The sequence below is a fragment of the Tachysurus fulvidraco genome, chromosome 9, assembly GCF_022655615.1.
Source record: "Tachysurus fulvidraco isolate hzauxx_2018 chromosome 9, HZAU_PFXX_2.0, whole genome shotgun sequence".
NCBI classification, from domain to species: Eukaryota; Metazoa; Chordata; class Actinopteri; order Siluriformes; family Bagridae; genus Tachysurus; species Tachysurus fulvidraco.
This window is the reverse complement of record NC_062526.1, coordinates 2,776,329-2,804,077: the sequence shown is the minus strand read 5'-3', so window position 1 is coordinate 2,804,077 and position 27,749 is coordinate 2,776,329. Positions and strand designations below refer to the sequence as shown.

General features: G+C 40.3%; 1 protein-coding gene across 1 annotated transcript in view; it reads left to right on the top strand.

The window, feature by feature from the left end:
• The first annotated feature begins 297 nt into the window (after window positions 1-297).
• Window positions 298-27,749, top strand: part of kremen1 (kringle containing transmembrane protein 1) — a 59,443-nt gene continuing 31,991 nt past the window's right edge. Inside the window, exons 1-2 of the mRNA XM_027162926.2 lie at window positions 298-706; window positions 25,753-25,915. Coding sequence (XP_027018727.1) covers window positions 631-706; window positions 25,753-25,915 — 239 coding nt within the window. The 5' untranslated portion in view covers window positions 298-630. The remainder of the gene's footprint in view (window positions 707-25,752; window positions 25,916-27,749) is intronic.

Genomic DNA, 27,749 nt, shown 5'->3' with positions numbered 1-27,749 from the left:
GTGTCATTTATTCCTCATGTTCACTGATGTATTTATTATATTATAGAAATCTAACAGGAGTTAATAATAATCCGTATTTTTATTGTGAAAAGTTCACAGCGCTGTTTCTCAGACTCTCTTATTCTTAGTTGTGCACTAAAGTGATGAACTTGCTCGGACCCGGTGCAGGTACACACGGGGTGAATCCTCTACTCGCCTGCCCGCCCTCCCCGGGGTTTCCTGTCACGTGATTTGGTAATAGGATCCTCGCTCATTTTTTTCTTCCTTTTTCTTTTCTTCTCCTCCTTCTTCTGTGTGTCAGTCTGAGTGTATGTGTGAACAGCAGCACGAGCCGCAGCGAGAGAAGCGTGCGTCTCTCTCTCTCTCTCTCTCTCTCTCTCTCTCTCTCTCTCTCTCTCTCTCTCTCTCTCACTCACACACTCACACTCACTCACCCACATACACACTCACCCTGTCCGTGGCCAAGGAGCGCACCGCGTTTGCGCGCGCCACTGTTTCGCCACACGGGAAGGTTTGCGGTTCCGCGCGCTGCAGCACGAGCAGAAGACTTTTCTTTTTGGTTTGGTTTGTTTTGGTTTTGTTCTGCAGAACATTATCGCTGGCTGCGCCGTTCCTTCTCTCTATCTCCTCATGGATTCAATGCTGCTCTTCTTTTTCTCCTCCTTCTTCTCCTCCACGGTGTCCGCGATCGGCCACTTCGCCACGGGTGAGTACCGGGAATCTCTCTCTCTCTCTCTCTCTCTCTCTCTCTCTCTCTCTCTCTCTCTCTCTCTCTCTCTCTCACACACACACACACACACACACACACACACACACACACACACACACACACACACACACACACCGTCTTCGCTTCTTTTTGATTTCACTCCTGCACCAGAGTGCCATTACGCAGTTGTCACATAATGTCATGCATGTTCAAGTTGAAACTTTTTACACACGTTCACACGCTCTTATAATCACCCGATAATTCGGTTTATTCTCTTTCCTTTGGCATGTTGTTGTTTAATATCCACCATGCGCGCGCGCGCGTGTGCGTCCAGGCGTCCCGACTCAGGTGAGCGGCATCCGCGTGTTGTGTCACTTTATTAACAACCTGCAGTTGGTGCACAAACCTTTTTTGCACTTTCTATGCCTTCTTATTTCAAATTCATGTTATACATATAATCGACATATTTATTTATTTATGGGAAAAAAATATTTTTGAAAAAAATGCAAAAAAAAATAAAAGCAAAAAAAAAATTATAATAATTTATTATATACATTCATGTTAAACATATAATCAACTTTATTTTTTAAATTTCAAACAGTATGAAATAAAATATTTTCGATAAAAAAAAAAGCAAATAAATAAATAAATAAAATAATTTATGATATTTATTATATGAAATATTTTCCCGTTATATTTGTCTACATCGTGATGTTTAGGATCGACAAAACTGTAAAGATGTGTAAAAACATTTGTGACGTCATAGATTGATTTAATTTCTAGGTAAATCTAGAGAGAAGTAACTTCCTCCAGTCACCTGTTGCTGTAACGCTGGATGAGATGTCAGAATAAAATACACATTTATTTCTAAAGGAAACGCAGTCGCAGTTTAAATCCTTAAACCAGTTTTTTAAAGGTAATATATTTTTTTTCTCTAACAAGACTCCACCCTAAAGCAGATGGAATCTATTTATGTTAAAATATCTGTGATGTGTTTAAGAGAAGTTAGAGGTTGTGTTGCTGTGATGATGTCACAGACTGACACTGTTATTGTTAGAGCAGTTACATTGCTGAATATTATTAACATGGACAAACATTTTAAACATAGAACATCTTTACTTTTTAGTTTCTTATTTTCAGCTATGTTTATGTTTTAATGGGAAATCCAGCAGTTAGGAACTCCGAGTCCCAGAATGCAGTGCGGTGATACGATAGTGAGCTGGCTGAGAATTGACTGCACTGGTGTGAGGTTCATGTGAGAGTTGAAGCTCTGTTTGAGATGAGGAGGTGAGAGAGCCGGGGATGTTAAAGCACTGACGTGCCGCTGCATCGTCTCTGCTTAGACAGAGGTGATGCGAGGAGGAGTGAATCCAGCTGGATCACTATCAGCCGAGAGAACAGCATTGTAGGACTAGAATAATGTATGAAACTGTTAAAAACCAAATTAAAAACAGACCATAATGTGGTTGCGATGAAGAAAATCGGCTCAGATGGGAAAATGAAACCAATCTTTTGAGATATTTGAAGAGCGTGTAAATCTGAGCAGGTCGTGCTGATTCGCTCATTCATCTCTGCAACTCATCCGTTCCAAACACAACAGCCTGATTGACAGATCTGTAGTTTCCATGTACAGTACAGACCATAAACAGCTCGTTCTGCGAACCGCACTCAGGGGAATTGAGTCTTGTTTCAGTGGTCACGAGCAGTCGAAAGTCGACAATGGATTGTTTTCCTGTCCAAACCCACAGATCTGGCAACATTTGAGCACAATGCACCATCATTCAGACGTCTGCAGCGGACGATTGTGTTTGTACTCAGATCTCTCTCTCTCTCTCTCTCTCTCTCTCTCTCTCTCTCTCTCTCTCTCTCTCTCTCTCTCTCTCTCTCTCTCTCTCTCTCATTTGTTAGTTCAGAGACCAGAGCGATGCTCACTTAGAGACCACATAAGTCAGACGTCTCGCTGCTGTAATAGGAGTCACGTTTCAAGTAAATCCCCAAGCTTCCTTTTTCATTTTTTCACTCTCTTAATTACAGGCTTCTACTCAAATTAGAAGTTACTCCATCTGGGGCAGGACATAAACGCTGCCATCTGTACCTATGCATTAATGTCAGGTTTGAACTTTGAACAGTCGAGTACACTTCAGGTCACACAGGGTCTGTTGGAGGAATATCCGCCTGTCTGAAGAGCTTATTTACCAAGTCTGCTGGTGTCAGGGTCAAAAATTTGGACGTTATCGAGCCGTTTCTGTAGAGCAAGCCTTATACAGACTTCTTGCAAGGTAAAAGAAGTCGTCTCGGAGACGAAGATGAACGGCACAAACGCGCACACGCTCTGAAAGGAAGCTACTGAACTCTACCGTTCCTCTTAATCACTAAACTTTACTCTTAACCAGTCTCTACTGTACATGATCAGGGCTTTGCGTTTCTCTCTTGACCCTGTCTGTTCTGAAATATTCTAAATCTCAAAACAAACTAAAACCTTCAGAATTTGGTCAGCCTTTGGAAAACAAGGGCTCCTTGCTACTGTATGTCAATAACGAGCAAATCTAAGTGAACTTCAGTTCCAACATCAGGCATCAAATCCAAAGAAACAACGAAGTGCTGGAAGAAAAAAAAAGCAGTGGGAGGGGTTCGGTGCCTTGCTCAGTCGTGGCTGGCCCGAGACTCGAACCCACAACCTTAGGGTTAGGAGTCAAACACTCTAACCATTAGGTCACGACTTCCCCCTCTAAGTCACGACGCAGCAGTATTTGATAGTGTATTTAACGGAGCTTTTAATAAGCACTGTATCAATTTTCAGATAATATGAAGAGATTAGAAAGATTTTAGAAAGACTTTGGCACGGATGTGAAAGGAGAATTGAAAATGTCGAATGTTAAACTCCGGGGCGTAAATAAGAGAAGCGAAACGGAAATGAATTAAAAGTTTGTAAGATTTTATGTAGCTGTCACCTAATTTAACACTCAACATTTTCAATCCGTGCCAAAGTCTAAATCTTTCGAATCGTTTCATATTATCGTGACCTCAATATTTATATACTAATATTTCTGTTTGACGTAGTGTTTAAATCAGTTGGTAAAATGTTGGAGTAGGAACAAGGGGGTGAAAACATACGCAGGACCAGGGATTAGAAACAATCCCATGAACACGATAGGAAAAAGGAAACGTAAGCAAAAAAAAAAACGGGAACCGAAAACCGAAACTGTTTAAAATATTATCAGAGAAAATTTTGTGATTCGATTTCAGAACCTCCTTTAAAAGGACACAGAAAAGACCGGTGTTGTTTTGCGTCGTCTGCGTCACTTAGACGGAATGACGAGCGGTTCGATTTACACGGATTTAAACTCTGTGAAGTTTGTTTTTGATCAAGTCAGAATGTGAAACACGCAGCAGGAAGGATGAGCTGGTGTTTTGATAGATGTGATTGTGATGGCGTTTCGTGAGACATGGCACTTAAAACCTGAGCCTTTAATGTCTATGTTTTGTGTGTGTGTGTGTGTGTGTGTGTGTGTGTGTGTGTGTGTGTGTGTGTGTGTGTGTGTGTGTGTGTGTGTGTGTGTGTGTGTGTGCCAGGCAGCAACAAGACCATCGCATGAAACTTGTGATACTTGTAAGAATGAGACAAGTTTGTAGACTCTCTCTCTCTCTCTCTCTCTCTCTCTCTCTCTCTCTCTCTCTCTCTCTCTCTCTCTGTCTCTCTCTCTCTCTTTCTCTCTCTCTCTCTCTCTCTCTCTCTCTCTCTCTCTCTTTCTCTCTGTCCTTTTCACACACAAACACAATTTTCATCTGGTGTGTGGACTGAAACTGTGTTTTTTCATCTCTTTGCCAAATGACTTGTTTGTGTATGTGTGCATGTGTGTGCATGTGTGTGTTTTTGTGTGTGTGTGTGTGTGTGTGTGTGTGTGTGTGTGTGAGAGAGAGAGAGAGAGAGAGAGAGAGAGAGAAAGTCAGTCTACAACGATTTCTCGTTCTTACAACTTTTAAGGATTTTTGACATCTACATGTTGTTCTGGGAACACACACACAGACACACACAGACAGACACACACACACACACAGACACACACACAGACACACACACACACACACACACACACACACACACACACACACACACACACACACACACACACACACACACATACACAGAGTTTTCATCTGCTTTGTGGACTGACTTTGTGATTTTTGCCAAATGACTTGTTTTTGTGTGTGTGTGTGTGTGTGTGTGTGTGTGTGTGTTAGATAGATAGATAGAGAGAGAGAGAGAGAGAGAGAGAGAGAGAGAGAGAGAGAGAGAGAATGTCAGTCTACAACAATTTCTCGTTCTTACAAGTTTCAAGGATTTTTGCCATGTACATGACATGTGTCTCCTGGCCACACACACACACACACACACACACACACACACACACACACACACACACACACACACACACACACACACACACACACACACACACACACACACACACAGTTTTCATCTGGAGTGTGAATTAAAACTGTATGTCTCCCAGCTCTTTTATGCTGTTTCACAGTCATTCCACATAACTTGTGTGTGTGTGTTTATGTTCGTGTGTGTGTGTGTGTGTGTGTGCGTGCGTTTGGCCTCAGTCATCTGGGAGCATTTGACGTCGCCTCTCATGTTTTAAAGAGGTCAGGGTTTCAGAAAGTGTGTTTCTGATACGTGTGGGAACACACACACACACACACACACACACACACACACACACACACACACACACACACACACACACACACACACACACATTTGTACAAATGCACCTGGACAGTACAGTTTATCTTTTAGGTCCTTTGTTGTACAGAAAACAAATAAAAACCTATTATTATATGTTTAAATGCTTGCATAAGCCGGAATTGCATGACTGTGGCTAACAGCTTAGCCAGCTATCATGCTGCCATTAAGGTTCTTTAGTTTTTACAGACAACAGGAAGTCACAGTAACCATAGAAACCAGATGGAATAATAGAGGATGTTAGCATTTCACTCAGATATGTCAATAAATGACCAAGAAAAGGCTTCATGATTGAAGCAACACTGTAATTACACTTAGCATCAAGCGCTACCTAAAAGTCTGTGGTCTTTAGATAATGTCACCATGTTGTCCAACGTAACCATGACAACAAGTACAAATAACAGCTGAAATTTACATTTTATTTGCTTTTTTTTTTTTTTTTTTACATTACAATGCCTTCATTTCTGGTAAAAGAGTAAAATATGGCTCTATTGGATGTTACCATAGCAACAGTCCTAGCCTACACGTTAGCATTTCTTAGCTATATTTTCCTGGTTGTATTAAAGTATCAAGGTTTCAGAAGTTTTATGGAGTTCAAGAGGCCGTCAGTTTAAGACCGGGTCATCCGCCCGATCTGTAATTACAGCCTGTTTGTGTGAGGATTTGTTGGCAGGAAGTGGTGCAAGGAATTCTGGGAAATGTAGGAACGATGGGTAACCGTTTCTAAAAGCTGCACAGACTGATGTGGGCTGAGCTTCTGCTAAATAAGTTCCCTGCGCTAACCGCTAATGACTTCAGATGAATGATGATGTGGACATGCATTTTTTAATTTATAGTGGACACACACACACACACACAAACACGCAAACACACTCGCACAAACACCCTCACAAACACACACACGAACACACAAACACATGCAAACACACACACAAGCATCTTTGGTGCTGTGATTTCAAAACAAAGACAGTAGCTTTGTACTGACATAACCTGTGCACCTAACACACAAACACACACACACACACACTAGCTGAAATTTTTTTAAGAAAGATCACCTTCACTAACTTTTTATTTTTTCCCCAGACACGTGTGATGAAAAAGCTTGTCATTTTTAATACCATGATCGATCTCTCTCTCTCTCTCTCTCTCTCTCTCTCTCTCTCTCTCTCTCTCTCTCTCTCTCTCTCTCTCTCCGCTTGAATACTCAGTAATGAATAACGGCCTCACGAACACTCTGTCCCTCGGCAGCACTATCTGATGGCAAAAATAATTGTTTTTATAATCAAAATAACACCCTGGCCTCTTTTGCATAATACTCCATTTGCCAAGAAGGACAAGCCCTCGAGGAATAGGCAAATAAAACGGATGAAAATGACACCGATTAATGGGTTTTCTGTGAGGTGAGGTTTTGCTAAACTAAACCGCAGAGACGCCGGGCGCTGTTACGCCGGATATAACAAATAATCGAACGATGATAAACATAAAATTCACATTACATTACAAAATTTCATTAAGCTGGGTTTATTATTTTAAATTAATTTGATTAGCCTTGAAAACTTTGGTAAGCTCTCATTAAGCTATTAGAAATGTTACATAACTAGCGATACAAAGAGCATGTTTCATGCTAGCTTAGCATAAATACTTAGCAGCTAGCTGGCTAACAATAGGTTGCGGTGTCATTAAATTAGTTGAACTTAGCAAACATGGTTAGATTCAGAGAAGGAGGCCTGGCCATGAGTGTGTGCGTGACGGCGTTTGACATTTGATCTGCTCGTTGCTACTCGCTGTGTAGTCTTCTATCCGACTTTTGACCTTGTGACCTCGAGCATTTGGTTGAGTAACTTCAGATGGTTTATATCCTTCAGAACAAGGCCACAGTGAGTGTATGTCATCTGCTGGGAGTCTCCGTCATTCCCATGTCCACGTTGGCCACATTTTAGCATTTTTAAAAAGCTAACATGTACTTATGTGGTCAGCCATAGAACTCTGATTTCAGGCTTGATGACCAGAAACTGTGCAGTTCCATGAACTTGACCTGCGTCGTGAACTTTTTCACCGCAAGACGAAGGCTGACTTTGGTCCCCCGCCATCGGAGTGTGCGCTCGGCACGAAGAGGGGATGCGGAGAGGAAATAAGGCTAATGCTAAAAATATAGGCTAAAAGGCTAGTGCTGAACATATAAAATGCCAGACCATTCCTCTCTGAGTGCTTGGCACCTGTGTTTGAGGAAGAGATTGTCAACTTAAGTGTTTTTTGACTCAGGATTCAATTTATTGTGATACTTTGTTCACACCTGACTCAAATCAGTTTCTTTAGCCCTATTCGGACGGGATTAGTTTTAATGTGGGGACGTGGAGTAATGCAATTTTACCTCAGGACGTCTGTAATATTAATTGGCCAATTTGCACGGGACAAGACATCTCAGTAAAACTAGCAGAAGTGGGAGGGGTAACTCGCTTTACGCACCACAGTAACCTCCTTGTCGTCATGTGCGTATGACGTCGCTTCCTGTTATCACGTGCGCAAACAGACAACTTGGCGCCTCCATGCTTGAAAAACGCGCCAAAAACTACTTTTAAACAGGAAATGATGGAATTTTACCGTACATATTTACAGCGGGTCTATTCAGACGGTATTAGTATTACCTGAGGTAATTTTTCCGGACCTTTTTACAGAAGGTAAAAGTCGCCGTAATCTTTACTGACATTGTCCGTAATGATTACCGAGATGGCACATTCGGATGGAACTAAAATCACAGAGAAGCTCTGGTAATAATTACTTTACCCCCACGTAGAGCTAATCCCGTCCGAATAGGGCTTTAGACCTAAATCAGAATCAACTCATTTCGGTGCTAAAAACAAATAACTGTACATAATAAACATAAAATATAAATATAAATATATATGTACATATATTTAAAAACATATTATTATTCATCTATTACATAAATGCATACAGTATATATTATGTGTCACTTGATACAGTTATACTGTATATAAATAAGATTCGTTTCAGGAGTTATTTTATTCAATTAAGAATTCAGATCAGAATTGATTCAGGTCTATGTATGATGAAGTGTGTCAGAATGACTCGGCTCACTAATTATGATTCGCTTATGTAAAAAAAAAGAAAGAAAAGAAAAAGAAAAATTAGTGCAAATTTTTTTTTAAAAATGTATAAAACAAAACATTAATTTTCAGTGTTTGATCGATTAATTTAAGAATTAAGAAATGATTCAGATCTATATAGGATGAAGTTCAGAATTTAATTCCTCTGAGTCATAGATGTATAAATTTGATTCGGTTCATCATTGAGGTATAGTGTTATGTCACTTACTGTATTTCTGCCTCAGATTCAAGGAATTGTGAAGACTGAGTTGTAGTTTAGAGTGATAACAACGTTTGACTTTGATTTGTGTATTTATTTGCTTTCTTAATGCAGAACCCGATGTGACCCTGAGCCGAATAACACGTTTTGAAGTGTTTGTATGATGATGCCGTATCGGATGTGAGTCGAATCACATTTTATACAACTGAGCAATTTAGTGTTAAGGTCCTTGCTCATTGGCTCAGCGGTGGCATCTTGGTGGAACTCACAACCTTCCGATCAGTAGTCTGACAGCTTAACCACTAGACCCGGGCTATTCGATCGGTGGCCCACAGGCAAGGTAATTTGTTTTGGCCCTTCAGGCAGCCTGGTGTGAAAAAGACATCTCTATAATAAATTTATTTCAGTTGGACACTGGACCATACACTTATGAAGTGAAGAGCGTCTGTTCCGTGCAGAAAGAGCTGCAGTCACAGCACAGAGCAGGAGTCATGTGACGTGAGCAGCCTCTTCCTTGAGACGTGATGAATGACGGGACGATGACAGACGAGAATTTTTTTTTTTAGTATTATTTCTTCTGTTCATTTTTTCCTTTCATTTTTTTTCACAGTAAAAATAGGGAAATTCGGTGGAAACTTACCGTACTGTACTACCCTAGCTCTACTTACTGTACACGTGCAAATCGTCACTCACACATGAACAGCATTAAAACGAGTAATCACACAACCCTTACACACACAGCCCAGATCCTGCACCACTACACTGTGCAGTCGTAGTTTAACAAAATAAATCATAATGAGTCATAGCTTCATTTAGTCATAATAAAATAATTTGGGGGATGGGGGTGTGTCACGGTGGCTTAGTGGTTAACAAGTTCGCCTCACACCTCCAGGGTTGGGGGTTCGATTCCCGCCTCCGCCTTGTGTTTGTGGAGTTTGCATGTTCTCCCCGTGCCTCGGGGGTTTCCTCCGGGTCTCCGGTTTCCTCCCCCGGTCTAAAGACATGCATGGTAGGTTGATTGGCATCTCTGGAAAATTGTCCGTAGTGTGTGTGTGTGAATGAGAGTGTGTGTGCCCTGCGATGGGTTGGCACTCCGTCCAGGGTGTATCCTGCCTCGATGCCCGATGATGCCTGAGATAGGCACAGGCTCCCCGTGACCCGAGAAGTTCGGATAAGCGGTAGAAAATGAATGAATAAATGAATGAATGAATGAAATACCATATAATGATGATATAATCCATATTATGAACGTTTTTTGTTATTATGCACTTAAGTCTCAGTTAAATGAGTTAAATTCTAAATGAGTGTGGTATGGCTCTGATTTACACATCTGGATGTAGAAAAAACCCTACTTAGGCATCTTACGATGCATTGGTGTTGTTGTAGCTTCAAATTACAACATAGAAATCTTTAAATAAAGGAAAAAAGCTTACTTGGCTGTCTTATGATGCAAAAATACAGCATATGGACTCCTATATTGTTGCTTCGTCGCTTATATTGTAAGCCAGATCTCTCCGGGCCCCTCATTTGGGAAGCTTTTCAAACTAATGAATTATCCGTCCACTAGTCTACCACATCCCTGTACAAGGTGAATAATATAATAATATAATATAATATGACACCTTTTGGAAATGTGTTTGATTTCAAACGTAAAAATGTGATTCTTTTTAAACAGTTTCGCTTTGTTGAGGTTCGGTGTTTTGGGACTCGCCTCCACCTTTTATTGTATTCCAGACATTTATCTGGTGCTTAAATGTTGCCGCTCTCTTTCTGTCTATTGTGTTTTGCTTTCATTGCCAGTGTGTGTGTGTGTGTGTGTGTGTGTGTGTGTGTGTGTACTGAAATCAGCGGTTAAGAGCAGGATGTAATCTAATCCGATCTAAGCCCCGGTTTACTCTGGCCTGTGCGTGTGGGATGAATACGGGTCACTTTAGCTGCTCGTAAGTTTGCCGGTGATGTGAAACTAAATCTCACGGACATGAATAAATCCCTGAACCTGATCAGGTACACAGATGATACCAGGATGCGCCTTTTTTTTTTTTTTTTCTCTTTCTCGCTCACTTTTCACCTGCTCTGTCATTCTTTCCCAGGCAGAATGCTGTCTCTCTGTCTCTTTGTGCAACTGACCTGAAGTTGATTCGGGCCCCGGGGGCGAGAGACGTCGATCGTGCTGCGTCTTGTGCAGTTGCTTTTGTTAGCTTTTGTCCCTGTTTTGTTTCAGATTGCCTGCTTCTCTTTTCACGTATATGATCCGTGGAACATACGGTGGTTTTTATTCACTTTTTTTTTCACGCCATTGGTTAAAGCCATGTGTGTGTGTGTGTGTGTGTGCTAAGAGATGCAAGCTGGAGGACATTTTTGCACAAAGGCACAGAGACAGAAAGAGAGAAAAAAGGACAGGATGAGGACGAGGCGCAGCATGCACAGGCCTTTCTGTGCGTGTTTGAAAGGCAGGATCAGATAAACATGGAGTGGAGTGTGGAAAGAGATAAAGTGGGAAAAGCATAGCTGACTGACAAAGCGTTACACACAAAAAAAGAGGCTACTGTTGATATCAGATCTCAGAGGAATGCAGACAGTTAGACAAACTGCTGCATGTATTTTCTTTCCATCTTTTCACTTCACATCTTTGTTCCACTAAAGAAAAAAAAATATTTTCACAACTTTCTCCAAGCAATGATTCGGTCATTTTAGTAAACTTGAATCAGATAAGAATCAAGTCGATTGTAGTTCTACAGAGTTGATTCGGCTCAGAGAGAACAGGAGCTCGTCACGGGCGATGAAGCAAATAGTTCAGAGACACAATTCAGGATAAAGGACTCACTTCAGTTTCGAACTGAATCAGGTTTGAACCGAATCAGGTTTGTAGAACTGAATTATTTCATTATGTGGCGCACAATTCAGCGGTTTAGTTCACACCTTATTTGATTCGATTTGTGACATGATTCAGTTATGTAGACTTGCTTCAGGTCAGAACTGATTTAGTTTTTTTTTTTTTTTTTTTTAGAAATTTGATTCAGTTCCTGATGAACTCCAAATCAGTTAATAATTGATTCAGAAATTGAATCTTTTAATATTTTCATATTTTGACTCAGATACTTAAACATATTTTTTTTATACTGATTAGTGCCCCAAAAGTTAAATACTGCTGCTTTAAACTAGCTAGTTCTACTAAAAACAATTAATAAATTACTAAATTTATTAAATTAATAAAAACAAAGTTTTGTTCAGGGTTCTAAAAGGAACAATTGAGGGTTCTATTAGAGTGAGAACCAAACCAGTGAACCCTTCTAGTTTTGTCTACACAAGCCACACCGAGCTCTTCAAGTTTACAAGAGCTACACAAAGCTAACTGTAAACCTTTAATCCTCACCAGTAGCGTGCGCATGCCTCTTCCTCCTGCTATGGTGTGTCCTGTAATCAGTGTCCATCAGATCTAAAGGGAGGCTAGCGCTAATGCTATACTTGGGCCAAAACTCAGCAATGTGAAACAGGTGTCTGCTTTGGCTGTCAGTTGTTTCTTATTTATCCGTAATATTAACTGAACAAATAAATTTTCAATAAAATCAATAAAAATGAAAATAAACATGTTGAAAAAAAGAAAACAGTTGTGAAGTCTTATGTAAAGCGATCATGTGTGTCACGGCGATAAGTTGTTTGTCTTCATTTCATTATATCAACATCATGTTTTGCTTTTCTTCGTGTGTGTGTGCTGGTTGCTGGGTGCCGTAGTTAGGTGTGTATCTGCAGCCGAGAGAATCTTACGTCGCTCATTACAAACATTTTCAGATCTGAGTTTATAGATTCCCGGTAACGACTACTTGTAAGACGAAACTTTCTGCATATTTGCAGATTATTAAAAGTTGTTTCGGGAGTTTTATTGACTAAACTAATGATAGCTAGCAAATCACGTCATGTCACATTACATAGTTACATTCTGTTTTGCCTCTTAAGTAACTTAGCTAGCTAACTACTGTAGCTACCAGGCAACACTTTCCGGACTAGCCTGCAGATTACAATCACAAGTCATCAAGTCGTGTTTAATTGGTTAAATTCTTTCTTGTCGAATAACCTAGCTAGCCACTTTGTTATCAAGATAGCGGTGTATCTAACAAGTCACGTCATGTTTTGTTATCTAGCTATATTTAACATAACTAGTTTTCTTCCTATCAAACTGAGTCACATATCTAGCTGCCAAGATACATTATGCATATCTCAGATCACATTTCCTTAGCTAGCTAAATAGTTAGCTGTCTAGCACTCAGTGTTCGTCAGGTCGTGTTATATTACCTTTTTTTATGTAAGATAGTTAATGTAATGTATCCTGAGATTATACACCTACTGTACAGCAATGTTTAGCTAGTTAGCAATGTTGTTTTTTATGGTAAGTTTAATAAAATATAACACTAATATGAGAAATTCCAAGCAGTTATTGGATTGGGATAATCAAATGCTAGCATGTTAGCATTAAACGTGTTCTGTTTGCTTGTTTGTTTTGCAAACAGTGTTCAGTTATTTGAGATTTTTTTTGCTCAGTAAAACCAGTTTTCCACACAGATTGGATTTTGGAAGGTTCATATGACAGGATCTCTGGAGCTTTTTCTGTAATGCTGATGTTTGGGGTTTTGGGGTAGGAAGGGAGCTGCCTGTACAGGAGTCGAAAGACCTTGGCACACACCACAAAATTATCCAACAAACAAAAATAATCTAATGTTGGCAGGAGAAAAGGGACCTGGCAAGCCTGTTCAGAAAGGGTGTGAAAATAGAGGAAACATTCCATAGACCTCTGAGCAATCCCAAACATGTAGAGCACATAATATTTGTTTGGGTTTGTTGTAGAAATTGTTGGGTTGATGAGTGTTTGGCTTACAGCGTGAATGCCGAAAAACTTGGAAAACTCAGACCATGAGCTTTTAGTTCACTGGAAGTTCAGTAGAACTCCGAGGCCCCATTAATAAAACCATGGCGGATTTTTACATGGGGTTTTGTAATGTATTTATTAATGACATCAAATCAAAATCTGGCCTCTTTTTTTACTTTAGATCAAGACCCTGGACATTTTCATTAAGGCTCATCATAATTCAGAGAAAATTCTTGTTTTGTTTTTTTTGTAACTTTTCTCTAAATATTTTCACATTTTGATGAGTTTCTCTCTCTCTCTCTCTCTCTCTCTCTCTCTCTCTCTCTCTCTCTCTCTTTTTTTTTTTTTTTACTTTATATGTTGTCCTAATACCAAAGTACGTCTAGCAAAGTCTTTCATTTCAGCAGCCATCTTGATTTCAATTTCTTTTGTCATAGGTCATTGATCTAGTTTTTGGAACTCACGCCTTTTTGTCAATCTAATCCGATTCATACCGCTGTTCCATCTCTTCTTCCCGTCTGTGTGCCGTGGGATTATAGTAACTGGGCTTCGAGAGCCATTAAACCGATGACACTCGTTAAACTCAAAAATGAACCCTAGTGTGCTATCAGAAATATTTTGGAACATGACCACGGTGATGCAGTTTCTGAAAAGGAGGGAGGAAGGCAAAAAAAAAAAAAAGAATGCTGTTCGGAGTGAGCGGATTAACATTCGCTTCTTTTTTGTTTTGTTTTTTTGGAACCCGATGAGGCTCTCCAGAGTCGGAGTCGTTTCAGACAGGCATGATTTCACACTTCGACACCACCCACACAAAGCCACTGGTTTTCCATCCGAGTGCATGACAGCACTTAAAGCTGTTAGCGTGTCAGTGACAGACTCCTATCCTGGGTCAGAGACAGAAAAGCTGAACAGGTCACAAAATGAAAGCTGGCACACTTACCCCTGAAATGTTGTCGATCGTCCGAAACGTGTTTATATTTAGCGCTATGAGGTTAACATGTCAGAAAATAATTGAAGCCTGCCTTTTTCTGGTTTAGGGATCATCAACAAAACCTCACCATATAGTGTTGGAATTTTATGAGTCGGCCATTTTCGATTTCTGACATTGCATCAAACCTAAAAAAAAAAAACTGACTTTGTCATCAGAAGAAAGTATTTGTTTAGCTATAATGTTACCTAATTAGCAAGACGACTATCCTGATATACTTGACAGTGTGCCTTCCTGGAATCCATGACGATCGACTGTTGTTGTTTTTTTCAAGCCTACAAAAACCTAAAGTCTTTTGTTGAATGTTTCCGAAATTATTCTGACTGAAAATATATATATTTTTTCCTTAGTTGTTCAGAAAAGATTTACCACAGTAATAACACATATGTTAACAGACACATTGTACACAGCGCAGTATCATTCTAACATACGTTAAACTAAAGACGCTACGTAATCAACTCCTTGCTAACAAATTAGCAATCTGTTGGTGTTTATACCAGTATAAACTGCTTCGCTAGCTCGCTAGGCAAATGAAGCTGCAGTATTTTGACCAGTACCTTGCTGTGGTTCACACAGAAACCAATTTGCCGAGGCTAAACCGCGGTAGCTAACAATGGAATTACATTGAAGTGTTAGCAAGCTGTTATGCAATGTTCATCAATGCTATCAGCTGTCACTTCACGTACTGTGAAAGGTATTCTAGCATTATTTACTCTCGATGACTAACATGACTAACGAGGTGACGTATCACGTGTGCACGCTAATTGCTAATTAGTCTGCATAGTCAAACTCATTCAGCTATTGGCCTTGTGTTTATTTTAAAATGAAATCACGCAGTTTAATGATGTCATTCAAGGCAAAAGATTTGAGCATGTATTTACGTGAGGTAGACTTCCTTCACTTTGATGCAGTTCCAGATAAAAGTTTAGAGTATAAGTCAGATCCAAAGCACGTCTGAGTTGATCGACCGCATGTGGGCTAGACGTCCTGCTTTTAGTATTTTGGTGAAACTGTTCCTTTAAATGAACTGATTCCAGACTTGGCTGAAGTCCATCAACACTTCTTCACAATGCTGACAGGCTAGACAGCATACATAACCCCCCCCCAACACACACACACACACACACACACACACACACACACACACACACACACACACACACACACACAAACACACGCACACACGCACATGTTTCTCAGCCCTATCGGGTTTCCTCAGTGTGTGTATGAAGACTTGTTTGGTCTCTCAGGAAAACGTATGGACGTTAATCGTGACTCTGGGTGGGCGTGACGTATCTTTGTTGTGCTGTTATTTTTATGAGGTTTGGCTTCTTGACCTTAACCATTACGAAGGGAAATGTAAATTAAATGGCCCCTAAATCTTTCTTTCATTCTCTCTTGCTGTATAATTTGGAACAAGTGACTGTGGTGGAAATCCCTCAGTTATTCCTCTTCTTTAATCGTCTCTTCCTTCCTGATGTGTTTCACTCTTTTCATATTCTATTCTCATCTCTTCCTCATCCTCTTCTCCTCTTCTCTCCTTTCTCTTCTCTCCTGCCTCTCCTCTCCTCTCCCTTCTTCTCCTGTCTATGCTCTTCTCTCCTGTCTCCCCAGTGTCTCCTCTCCTTGCTCTCCTGTCTCCCCTCTCCTCTCCCCTCTTCTCCTGTCTATCCCTTCATCTCTTCTCCTCTCCTTTGTCTCCTCTCCTCTCCCCTCCTCTCGTCCTCCACTCTCTTCCTCTCCTGTCTCTCCTCTTCTCTCCTCTCTGTCCTCTCCTATTTCTCCTCTCCTCTCCTCTCCTCTCCTGTTTCTCCCCTCCTCCACTCTCCTCCTCTCCTGTCTCTCCTCTTCTCTCCTCTCTGTCCTCTCCTATTTCTCCTCTCCTCTCCTCTCCTCTCCTCTCCTCTCCTTTCTTGTTTCTCCTTTCCTTTCCTTTCCTTTCCTTTCCTTTCCTTTCCTTTCCTTTCCTTTCCTGTCCTTTCCTTATTTTCCCTTTCCTCTTGTTTACTCTCCTGTCAGAGCTGGTTTGAGGGAGTTTAGCAGTGTGTGCAGCACTAGCCTGTGATTAGTGTGCTATTTATTTAACCTTGTAACCTCCCAAAGCTCATCTCTCGCGGTTCGGTGCTTTAATCACGCTTTCCAGACATGGGGAACCACAATAAAACACAATCCCACAGGCCTCCTAACCAACGTGCAATCTGAAAACGAGCTTTTTGAACCCGTCATGCTCCTACTTCACTTGAATTTCAAGCGTGAAATCATGACAGTGTGTGTGACGTGAGCCAAAACGCCTTAGGTTTCTCCTTCAAAATATTAGAATCATCAGAAAAAAAAACATCAGCACTGTTTGTAAGAATGCACAAGCAGTTATTCAACATACACAACACCACAGCGTCATTCTCACAACAACTGACTGTTAAGTGCATCACATTTCTGACAGGATTGTTGTCATGAACAAGCGTGAAATTTCTCTCAGAATTCCTGTCAGGTTAGCTCCCGTTAGCTAGGATTATAATCTCACTGAAAATGCTAGCTAGCAAGCTAACAACGGAGCTAAATTATGGAATTCCTGAGAGGATTTCCCTGCTAGCCGGCTAACATTAACTAACTTAAGTGGGAGACTCTTTAAGATAGATAGATGGATGGATGGATGGATGGATGGATGGATGCAGATGTTTAAAAAACAAAAGCCTGAAACGTATCTTTTTTGCTTTTAAAACTGATTTAATATAAATATATTTTATGTTCAAACGGACAGAATTAAAAAAAACAAAACGGTAAATTGTAATAGTAGAAATAATTATACAGCAGTAGTAAATAAAATCCACTTTTGCTAGACATATATTTATTTAATTAGTCTTTCCGTCCACTGTATAATTTTGCTGTTTTTTTTTTTTTTTTGGAAACTCTGAACATATTGTAAGTCATTAAAGAAAAGCCTGTAAACAAATATAAATACCATCATAACAGGCTGCGGCAGGCCCCCCCCCCCCCTTTTTTTTTATATTTAGATATTTACACATCCAAGCAGCAGGGTTCTGGCAGCGCTCTGTGGCTAAATGGTCGCTTTGCTTTCTCTCCACAAAAAGCCACGCATGAACGAGAAGCGGAAGAAAGCGGGAGAGAAAGTGGAAAGGAGGAGAGTCAAGAGGTGAAAACGCCACCGCTTCGTGTGCTGCAGTTTTACACTGAGGCGAGACCAGCTTTTACAGATTCTCTTTTGATGGTCAGCCTGTGTGTTTGGATAAACCCGGAGTTACGCCTTCTACAGGAAGCCCGGGTCTGTGGCTAGAGTGGTTAGCCCTGCCGCTATTCTTAGCCTAGAGTAAGTGGGTATTAGCCTGAGGTAAATGTGATACACTGCTCAGGCTGGGGTAGGAGTCCAAGAAAATGAGACAGGAACGGGGGTAATTATGTTTTTTTTTTCTCGGCTTGGCTCACGATTTTCCTTGCCAAATTTAGAACAGGAAAGTGGTCCCGAACGACACTTCAGATTTATTAATCCTTAAAAGGATCACCTTAGGAACGAGCTCCTCGAACCGTCCCTTTAAATTCTGAACAGCATTGTTCATGGTCCAAAGGCCTATGCTTACTTAACTAGCGTCAGTTTGTCTTCCCTCTTGTGGAAGGAACTTCCTCCAGGGACTGATGGGCTGAATGCTGAATGAGTGTGTCGAAGTCTGATGTGGTTCTGGAGTCGAGGGAATGGTTTGGCATGTGATTTCTCACATCCAAAACAGAATAATTTGTTCTACTAGCGTATGTCTCACGCTCGCTTCTCCTCTCAGCCACAGCTGCTGGAACAGCTTGATTATTTGCTTTGTAGCTTAACAAATTATTTGAATGTGTATTAATAGAGGTTTTAGGTCATAATAATCTTTTGTTATTGGTAAGTTTTTACAATAAATATATTAAATGTGGCTCTAGTTTAAAATCTTTTAAAGCAAAACTAGAACACCAAACATGTCTTAGCTGATCAGATACATGTCACAAGAAAAAAGTATTGTTGTTTTTTGTTCTTTTTTAGCGAATCGTTACTTCAAGTCGTGCATCGTTGCTTTCAAAACCGCAAGATATATTCAGGTAAAAGTGCCACAAATAGCCTTCTTCTGTCTGGGGAACTAGATCATGTATTTCCTGCTTTTCCTGTTATGAAATGTCAGAAAAATAAAGTCTTGATGTTGGTAATTTACCTCAGTCAGTCTGTCAAACCTTTTATCATTAGCAACTCCTTTGAAGTTCTGGACAGAAACATCGTCCATGCGTAAATGAAATGAACCTCAAATATTTGGAATGTTGCACAAATTAGATAATAATTCTAATAATGTCTGCTAACATCTATTGCTATAATTTTCATTGAAATAAATACTTAAAAACCTTCATAAATGTTTACGTAGTAAATCGCTTACCTAACAGTTGTTAGCTCGCCGGTGTGTCGGCTAGTTACATTTAGTTAGCTACTTCTGGAAAGATAATATAATGCTAAACTGATATATTGTGTGATTTTGTATCAAGAACAGTAGCAGAAAGGATACCGGCAGTGACATAAAGCACTGATACGTTTGTTTAAGTCGATTAAACTGTTGAATTTTACTTTTAAACTTTCATTAAGCTTATCTACACTCGATGTCCTTTTTACACGAGAAAGATGGCGCCAACGATGACACGAAGCCTGGATTAGCATGCAGCACCTCTACCCTGGCCTCAGAGTCCATTTTTCTTCAAGGCACAGTTGTTTGTGTTGTTTATGGTGCATCTGTCCTCATGTAACTCTATCTCATCCCCCTACAAAGCAGTTTTTTGAGTAAACACAACATGGCATGACCTGCGTTCCCTGCTGGAGGGGAGTCCTTTGTGTCTTGTTTATTTTGATATCGATCACGTGACTGTAAAACCGCTCACGCTTCTTTTTTTTTCATCCAGTTTTTCTGTCTTTTACTTAGATGCGACAGCATCTGGATACTCAATGTGGAAGCAATTAGCTTCAAATCCTTTCAAACGTAATAACAGGGTGATCAACTCTTTGCGTATGAGGTCTGCTCTTAGGACCCTCTTGTTTAAGGCCTGTGCCGGGTCTCCCTCTCTTCCTTGTCGTTTTTTTTTCTTCCATAAGTGGTCGTGTTTTATAGCATTTTTTCCCCCCACTTCGACCTTTAATGCGGTCAGAGCTCTGTTTCCCATCAAAGTCTGTAATCCAACCACAACAAAGACGTCACATGGCGATACAGGGGAAACGGTTCTTTATGACAGAGCAAGATGGTCTGGATTTGGAACGGAGGCCATCACCTTCTTCTCGCGGCCTTAAACTCGCTCCGGCGCGTGCGACTTGTGAGTTCTTATCCCGAAACAGCAGCGCTTTGAACGACGTCGGTTTTTAACTCCCTATTCATCATGGACGGACCTTCTTATCTCGTTCCTCTTATTCCTGCTTCCCCTGGTCGCCGCAGAGTAATTGTGCCTCTCGACCACATCAAACCAAACTGCTGCTAATTACTACCCTTCGTCCAGCCCGGCTTATTTCAGTCCAGCCGGTTTGAGAAAGCTTTTTCGGTTAGAGAGGTTAGCCACACAAGCAAGATGGCTGCCTCATCTGATCTTCATACCCACACATAGTGTTTCTCAAAAGTCACAGTTGTTCTTCCTCTTCTTCCTGCTTTTCTTTCTTTACGCCGGTATTCTCGACTGTAATGCGAGCGGCTCCGAAGGGCATCCTCCCCGCTCGCCTTGTGGCTTGGCCAGAGATTACAAAAAGAATATGGTAATTATTCCGGAGGACATGCGGTATGACTCATGGACCGCTTCTGAGTCCCAGGCCTCGAAATGTTTCCCAGCTTTTCATGAGTACTATTCGCGAAGAATAATAGTGCCACCTAGCAGAGCTTAATGATCTGCCATGATCTAGTGGGTTCCAATCTTACTGCAGTGTTGGATTGTTGTAGCCAGATTATTTGGGCTACTTATAAATTTCCTTTAAACAAGGCACATATTACAGCAAGACTTTTTCCAGCTTAAGATTGGTCTAATTTCTTCTAAACCAGTTCACACAATTTTAACCCCCTTTTTTTTTTTCATCTTTACTGTATTTTAAATGTACCGAGCTGCTACAACAAATTAATTTCCCTCCTAGGATTAATTACATTGAATTTTTTAGAGTTGAAGATAAAAATTTAAGATTTTTTTTTCGTTTGAACAAGCAGTCGGAGCACCTTAGAGAGCAGAAATGGGTTTAATTTCAACATATACTTTGAAGATACAAACGTTTGTGTGAAAGAGAAAACAGAAATCCTTATAAAACACTACAAATTCTGAAAGACTTGAGTGTCTACTTTCATACGAGCTTCATATTAACTCCACCGTGGAGTGAGACGCGACAAAGACGTTCAATCATCAACGCGGACGCAACAAAAACGGAAGAAAACTCCATTTTTTTGGTTTCTTGGAACTCATTTAGTATAAAATTATGAATCGCTCCATCTGATTGGTTGATTGTATATCAGATTTGGATGTTTCTTGTTGGTGTGAATCTCGGTTCCACTTTCCGCAAACAACCTCGTTTCTTGCCGCTTTTTCCGATCAGCAAATTTTCAAATGAAACCTGTCAACCTCATACACCAGCCTCCGTGCCAAGAGCCGATTAATAACCAGAACAGCTTTCTCAACGATGACGATTACAGGAAGCAAGCTGCAGTTATGTTTTACGACAGCGCCGGGCCTTTTAATTAAAATATTCAAAAATACACTTTTTTTTTTCACAGACTGTTTCTCATTTGCAAATTTAAAATGGAGAAGGGAAATGAGTTTTTTTTTTTTTTTTTAAAGTCTATTAGTATGCTTTTGTAGGTCAATAGTGCTGTTCAGTTACTACTGAAATTTTCATAGTATTTACATATTCAAAGATGAAATATCCACATTTTAACGTTTAACTTTTCCCAGAGGTCAAAAAAAAAGGAGTTTCTTCCTGTTTTGTCGCTCATAGATCATCCATCGTCTTTGTCACGTCTCACTCGAAGTCGGAGTTCATATGAAGCTCGTATGAAAGTAGACACTCGGAGCTTTGAGAATTCGTAGTGTTTTATAAGGATTTCTGTTTTCCTCTACAATACTAAGGGCAAAATATTCCTAGGAAAGTTTTAACGGAAACAAAAACGGTTCATTTTTTTTCCACGCAAACGTTTCTATCTTCAAAGTAAACGTTGATATCGAACCCATTTCTGTTCCCTGAGACACTCCGAGTGCTTGTTCGTCTAAAAACATCTCAAATCGGGTATCATCAGCACTAAAATTGTGTAAGGTTATTAACAAAGGGAAAAACACATGTCTCACGCTGAAGATAGGGAGGATTTCAGAAATAGCAAGCTAGCATGTCACGGGTTGTGTGCGTGTTTACCGTAATTAGTATTTGGGTAAGGTTGTTTGTAAAGGGCGGAGTCAGTGCCACACGGGTTAATTGTGGTCTCCGTGTACCTTTCAGGAAAGGTAATTGCGTGTTACATTCGCACTAACAAAGAGCAGGTATTAAATTTGTTGAAGTATGTTCACACCCATTAAAAACAATATCACCTTCATTAGGACTTAATAATGTGAGCGTTTTTTAGAATGACGCATCACTCGCATGTCATGATGATTCTGATTCAATACTTTCTTAAAATATTTCTTACAATATTGCAGTTTTGGGTTAGATATTCATCACACGACGCTCGCAACTACGATCTTTACTGCATTTTGACCAAAAGCTTGAATTTTCAACATTCAATTTTGTCCTAGGGGGCACGGTGGCTTAGTGGTTAGCACGGTTGGGGGTTCGATTCCCGCCTCCGCCTTGTGTGTGTGGAGTTTGCATGTTCTCCCCGTGCCTCGGGGGTTTCCTCCGGGTACTCCGGTTTCCTCCCTTGGTCCAAAGACATGCATGGTAGGTTGATTGGCATCTCTGGAAAATTGTCTGTAGTGTGTGAGTGAATGAGAGTGTGTGTGTCCTGTGATGGGTTGGCACTCCGTCCAGGGTGTATCCTGCCTCGATGCCCGATGACGCCTGAGATAGGCACAGGCTCCCCGTGACCCGAGAAGTTCGGATAAAGCGGTAGAAAATGAATGAATGAATTTTGTCCTGTTGAATTTGAGTGCAGTTATTTAGTGGTGATTGCTGGAAGCCCAGATTAATTTTTCAGTAATTTCAAAGTTATTTTCCAAAGTTCTGTTTTTTCCACCACATATTTCACTCTACAGTTGCTTTTATATCGCAGGTCCACTTTTCACACACTTAATCGCTGCAAATAAGGGCATGATATTTGTTGTATTAATATAATAAAGCCTTAATGGTTTTTATTTAAATCTACAAAAAAATGACAAGAATTTGAAGCTAGAAATCTTTTTTTTTCAAGCGTTCTCGACAGCAGGAAAGCTAAAAGCTGCTAAAAGCTGAGCGCTGCTCTGACACACACACACACACACACACACACACACACACACACACACACACACACACACATGCTCACAGGTTTTAATTATATCACCTCAACAACCTTTTCACATGTCAGTCTCATCTTCATATGTCAGACTGCAGGCTGTCAGGTGAATAGGTGGAAGCTAAAAGCCGTGACAGAATAATGACTTTAATGAAGGGGTGAAATTCCCTGATCTGGATTGTAGGTGCGGAACGGAAAACAGTCCAATGTGATAATACGGTTTTTAATCCTTCCGTGAATCAGATTGTTAGATTTAATGAGGCATTGGATTTAAAAACCTGCCAAACAATGTATTACACAGTATTATGGTTTAACTGGAGTTGTAGTGATATATGAAGAACTTACTGTATATGGAAGCTGTGTATTCACTGTATGTATTATCTGTTTATTGTAAATATGTGTTCATGTGGAAGTTTTTTCTGCATCTCCGGGTCTGGGGATCGGGTCTCGATCGGTTCTTCACCATGTGTGCATGGAGTTTGATTGTTATCTACTGAGTACATTTATAATGTAAATTTATATATATATATACATACAGTACAGACCAAAAGTTTTGACACCCCTTCTCATTCAAAGAGTTTTCTTTATTTTCATGACCATGAAAATTTTAGATTCACACCGAAGGCATCGAAACTACGAATTAACACGTGTGGAATTATATACGTACATAACAAAAAAGTGTGAACGACTGAAAATATGTCGTATTGTAGGCTCTTCAAAGTCGCCACCTTTTGCTCTGATTACTGCTTTGCACACTCTCGGCATTCTCTCGATGAGCTTCAAGAGGTCGTCACCTGAAATGGTCTTCCGACAGTCTCGAAGGAGTTCCCAGAGATGCTTAGCACTTGTTGGGCCTTTTGCCTTCACTCTGTGGTCCAGCTCACCCCAAACCATCTTGATCGGGGTTCAGGTCCGGTGACTGTGGAGGCCAGGTCATCTGGTGCAGCACCCCATCACTCTCCTTCATGGTCAAATAGCCCTTACACAGCCTGGAGGTGTGTTTGGGGTCATTGTCCTGTTGAAAAGGTGGTGTGTCCAAACCTTTGGTCTGTACTGTGTGTGTGTGTGTGTGTGTGTGTGTATATATATATTTCATTTTTATTTCTTGATTTAGTCAAGAATAAAAATAAGAAAACTGGGGAAGTTCTTCTTTATCAATATAAGGACAGGATCTCAACACAAATCTGTTAAAGGCATTTTATACTTCTATTTTTTTATATTCGACTGTAGAGATCGTGTCTATTTTCAGAAATAAAGAAGTGGAAATATATAATTTGAGGGAAAATGTATATCTATGCAAACTCTGAAATATGTGCAAATGGAATATTTTATCTTTCAATCATTCAAATTTAATAGAAATAAAAAAAATAATCTAGACGTGTATTTGAAAATCCAGTGCACTTGTAAATGGCAAAATCTATTTTTTTTTTTTTTTTTTTTTTTTTAATGATGTAATCGTGTTTTTGAGTTTCAGAGATCAATCACAAGCAAAGGTGTGGCGATAATTCTGGTGTCTGAATGAATCTTCCTGTTATATTATGATGCTGTGCCACTTAGCATTATTATGATCATTCATTCAGACACCAGTATTATCACCACACCTTAGTTTGTGAGTTTCAACCTGATCACTGAGACTCACTCCACATCTGTGTTTCGACTCGGAAAACAGTGTTTTTTTTCTCAGCCTTTTCTTTTAATCGATAGCCGTGATTTTCGTCCGCTTCACCTCACCTCACCTCACCTCACCTCGCCTCGCCTCGCCTCGCCCTCTTCCTCGCCCTCGCCCTCGCCTTCGCCTCACATCACAAGTGTGCAGACATGAAGCAAAAAATCCCTAATTTAATTCTTGAACCTGATTTTCTGAAAACTTAACGATAACTGATTCGATTGCCAAATGCGCTAACACACCCCTACCCCCTATCTGCCCTTCCCTCCTGCCCCGCTCTCCCTGCCCATCCCCCAGCTTCCTCAGTGCCCTCTATGATGATTCACAGCATAGCTTCAGACTAGCATGCTAACACAAGCTAAATAACAAGAGTAACGACTCATTTATGTAAGAAACCCGGTAAGACAAAAGAAACCAGAGATCAGCCTCAGCCAATCGTCCCGAGGCGCTTCACGTAATTACAGTTTATTTGTACACCTGTTATTGTTTGTGATGAACGTCTGAGGCAGAAAATGAGGTTAACTGTTCAAAATGTTCATGTTCATGTAAACACAATGAGAAAGCTGGTCACGCTCACACCACAGGACAGGATGTTTCAGACTGATAGGAATTCATCCAGATTTACTTCAGTTAATGTTCACGTCAGACACGACAAAGACACGTCAGCTGTGTGAAGACGTTTTCACATCATCAGTGGTCCAGTTCAGGGGAGTTAGTGCAGTGTAACATTCTTTCTTTCTTTCTTTCTTTCTTTCTTTCTTTCTTTCTTTCTTTCTTTCTTTCTCTCTCTCTCTCTCTCTCTCTCTCTCTCTCTCTCTCTCTCTCTCTCTCTCTCTCTTAGACTTTCTTTCTTTTTAAGAAGATGTACATGATATTTAACCTTTGTATATGATATTTAAAGATGTGTGTGTGTGTGTGTGTGTGTGTGTGTGTGTGTGTGTGTGTGTGTGTGTGTGTGTGTGTGTGTGTGTGTGTGTGTGTTGTAGAATGCTACACGGTGAACGGTGAGGATTATCGAGGGCAACAGAATCAGACGAGTCTTCACGGAGGGAAGCCGTGCCTTTACTGGAATGAAACGTTCCAGCATCCGTACAACACACTGAAGTATCCAAACGGAGAAGGAGGACTGGGAGCTCACAACTTCTGCAGGTCAGTGCTAACATCTCTAACATGTAACACATTTGTTACTGCCCCTTCTTCATCATCATCATCATCATCATCATCATCATCATCATCATCATCATCATCTTCTTCTTCTTCTTCTTCTTTTCTTTCTTTCTGTTTACTTCAACCCTGGGAAACAGATCTGTTTTTCTCAAACTTTCAGTCTTTCAATCTATATCCCTGTGTGTCTGTGCAAGTGTGCGTGTGTGTGTGTGTGTGTGTGTGTGTGTGTGTGTGTGTGTGTGTCTGTGTTCAGTAGACTGTATGATTTGTACAGAGAGAAGGATTGAATTGTCCAGCCCTGAGATTAGGGGGGAAAAACACACACAAAATAAACCCAGAAAGTCACAACACCATTGGCTTTCCTTTGGCAGCCTGTCCTCTGTGTGTGTGTGTGTGTGTGTGTGTGTGTGTGTGTGTGTGTGTGTGTGTGTGTGTGTGTGTGTGTGTGTGTGTGTGTCCTCTGACTCTGTGTCAGAACAAACTTTAGAAGACCTCTGGCTCCATGCGATCGTGCCAGAACCAAGTGCAAAAATGCAGCACTCTCTATTTATTTTTTTACTCTCGGATTCTCTCTGGTAGGATCAGGCTCACTAAGGTCACACACACACACACACACACACACACACACACACACACACACACACACACACACACACACACACACACACACATACATATACAAACACACACAAACACACACCGCTCATGATAAATAAGAAAGGATGCAGGTTAGAGTCTGACAATCCAGACTGCAGATAGAGGAGATAAACAGGATACACCTTTATTTATTTATTTATTTGTTTGTTTGTTTGTTTGTTTGTTTGTTTGTTTGTTGTGTAGTGATATCTACCTAGAAAATCACAGACTTCATACAAAATCACACACTTCCAACGTGTAAGCTGAATCAGTAAAGTGAATCAGTGCCATCTGAGCAAACAAACAAACAAACAAACAAACAAATAAATAAATAAATAAAAACCCACTGAATTAAAAAGAGAATAATACGAAATAAAAAGATCACAAATACAGCAAATTATTTACTTGTGAATAATTATTTCAGTATTTATATGATTTAATTTTTTTTTTTATTAAATTTTTTCCAATTGTTTCTTTTTTTTTTTCAAACCTTTGTTTCGATCTCATGCTAAAGCACTTCACTGTACATGGAAATGTCCTGTTCGCGAACAAGATCACGTTTCACCCGTCGTTTTTGTTTGTCGATTTTTATTTATTTATTTTTTTTAGCCACACTCATCCTATCGAGCTATTTCGATTTGTTTTTATGCAAATATCCGGGCGGAAAGCGAACGCCGCTGCAAAGCGACAGACCGAGTTTCAGTTCAGAGGAAAATTCAGAGGAGAGCTACAGATCGTAAATAAATAGATCGATAAATAAACCAGCAATAAAGGTTTATATGACGGCGTTTATCAATGGTCCTTGTTCGGTGTGTAGAGAACATGCAAACTCCCCAAAATTTAATATACTCGCTCCTATAACTACGTCATCATTTTATCTTAAACAGAAATGAAACTTTTAGGAGGAGAAACAAAAACAGCAAGATTTCCAAAAACATATAATACCTCAAAACCCTTTTATTCTAACAGCAGTTTTACATTCATTCATTCATTCTCTACCGCTTATCCGAACTTCTCGGGTCACGGGGAGCCTGTGCCTATCTCAGGCGTCATCGGGCATCGAGGCAGGATACACCCTGGACGGAGTGCCAACCCATCGCAAGGCACACACACACTCTCATTCACTCACACACACACACACACACACACACACACACACACACACTACGGACAATTTTCC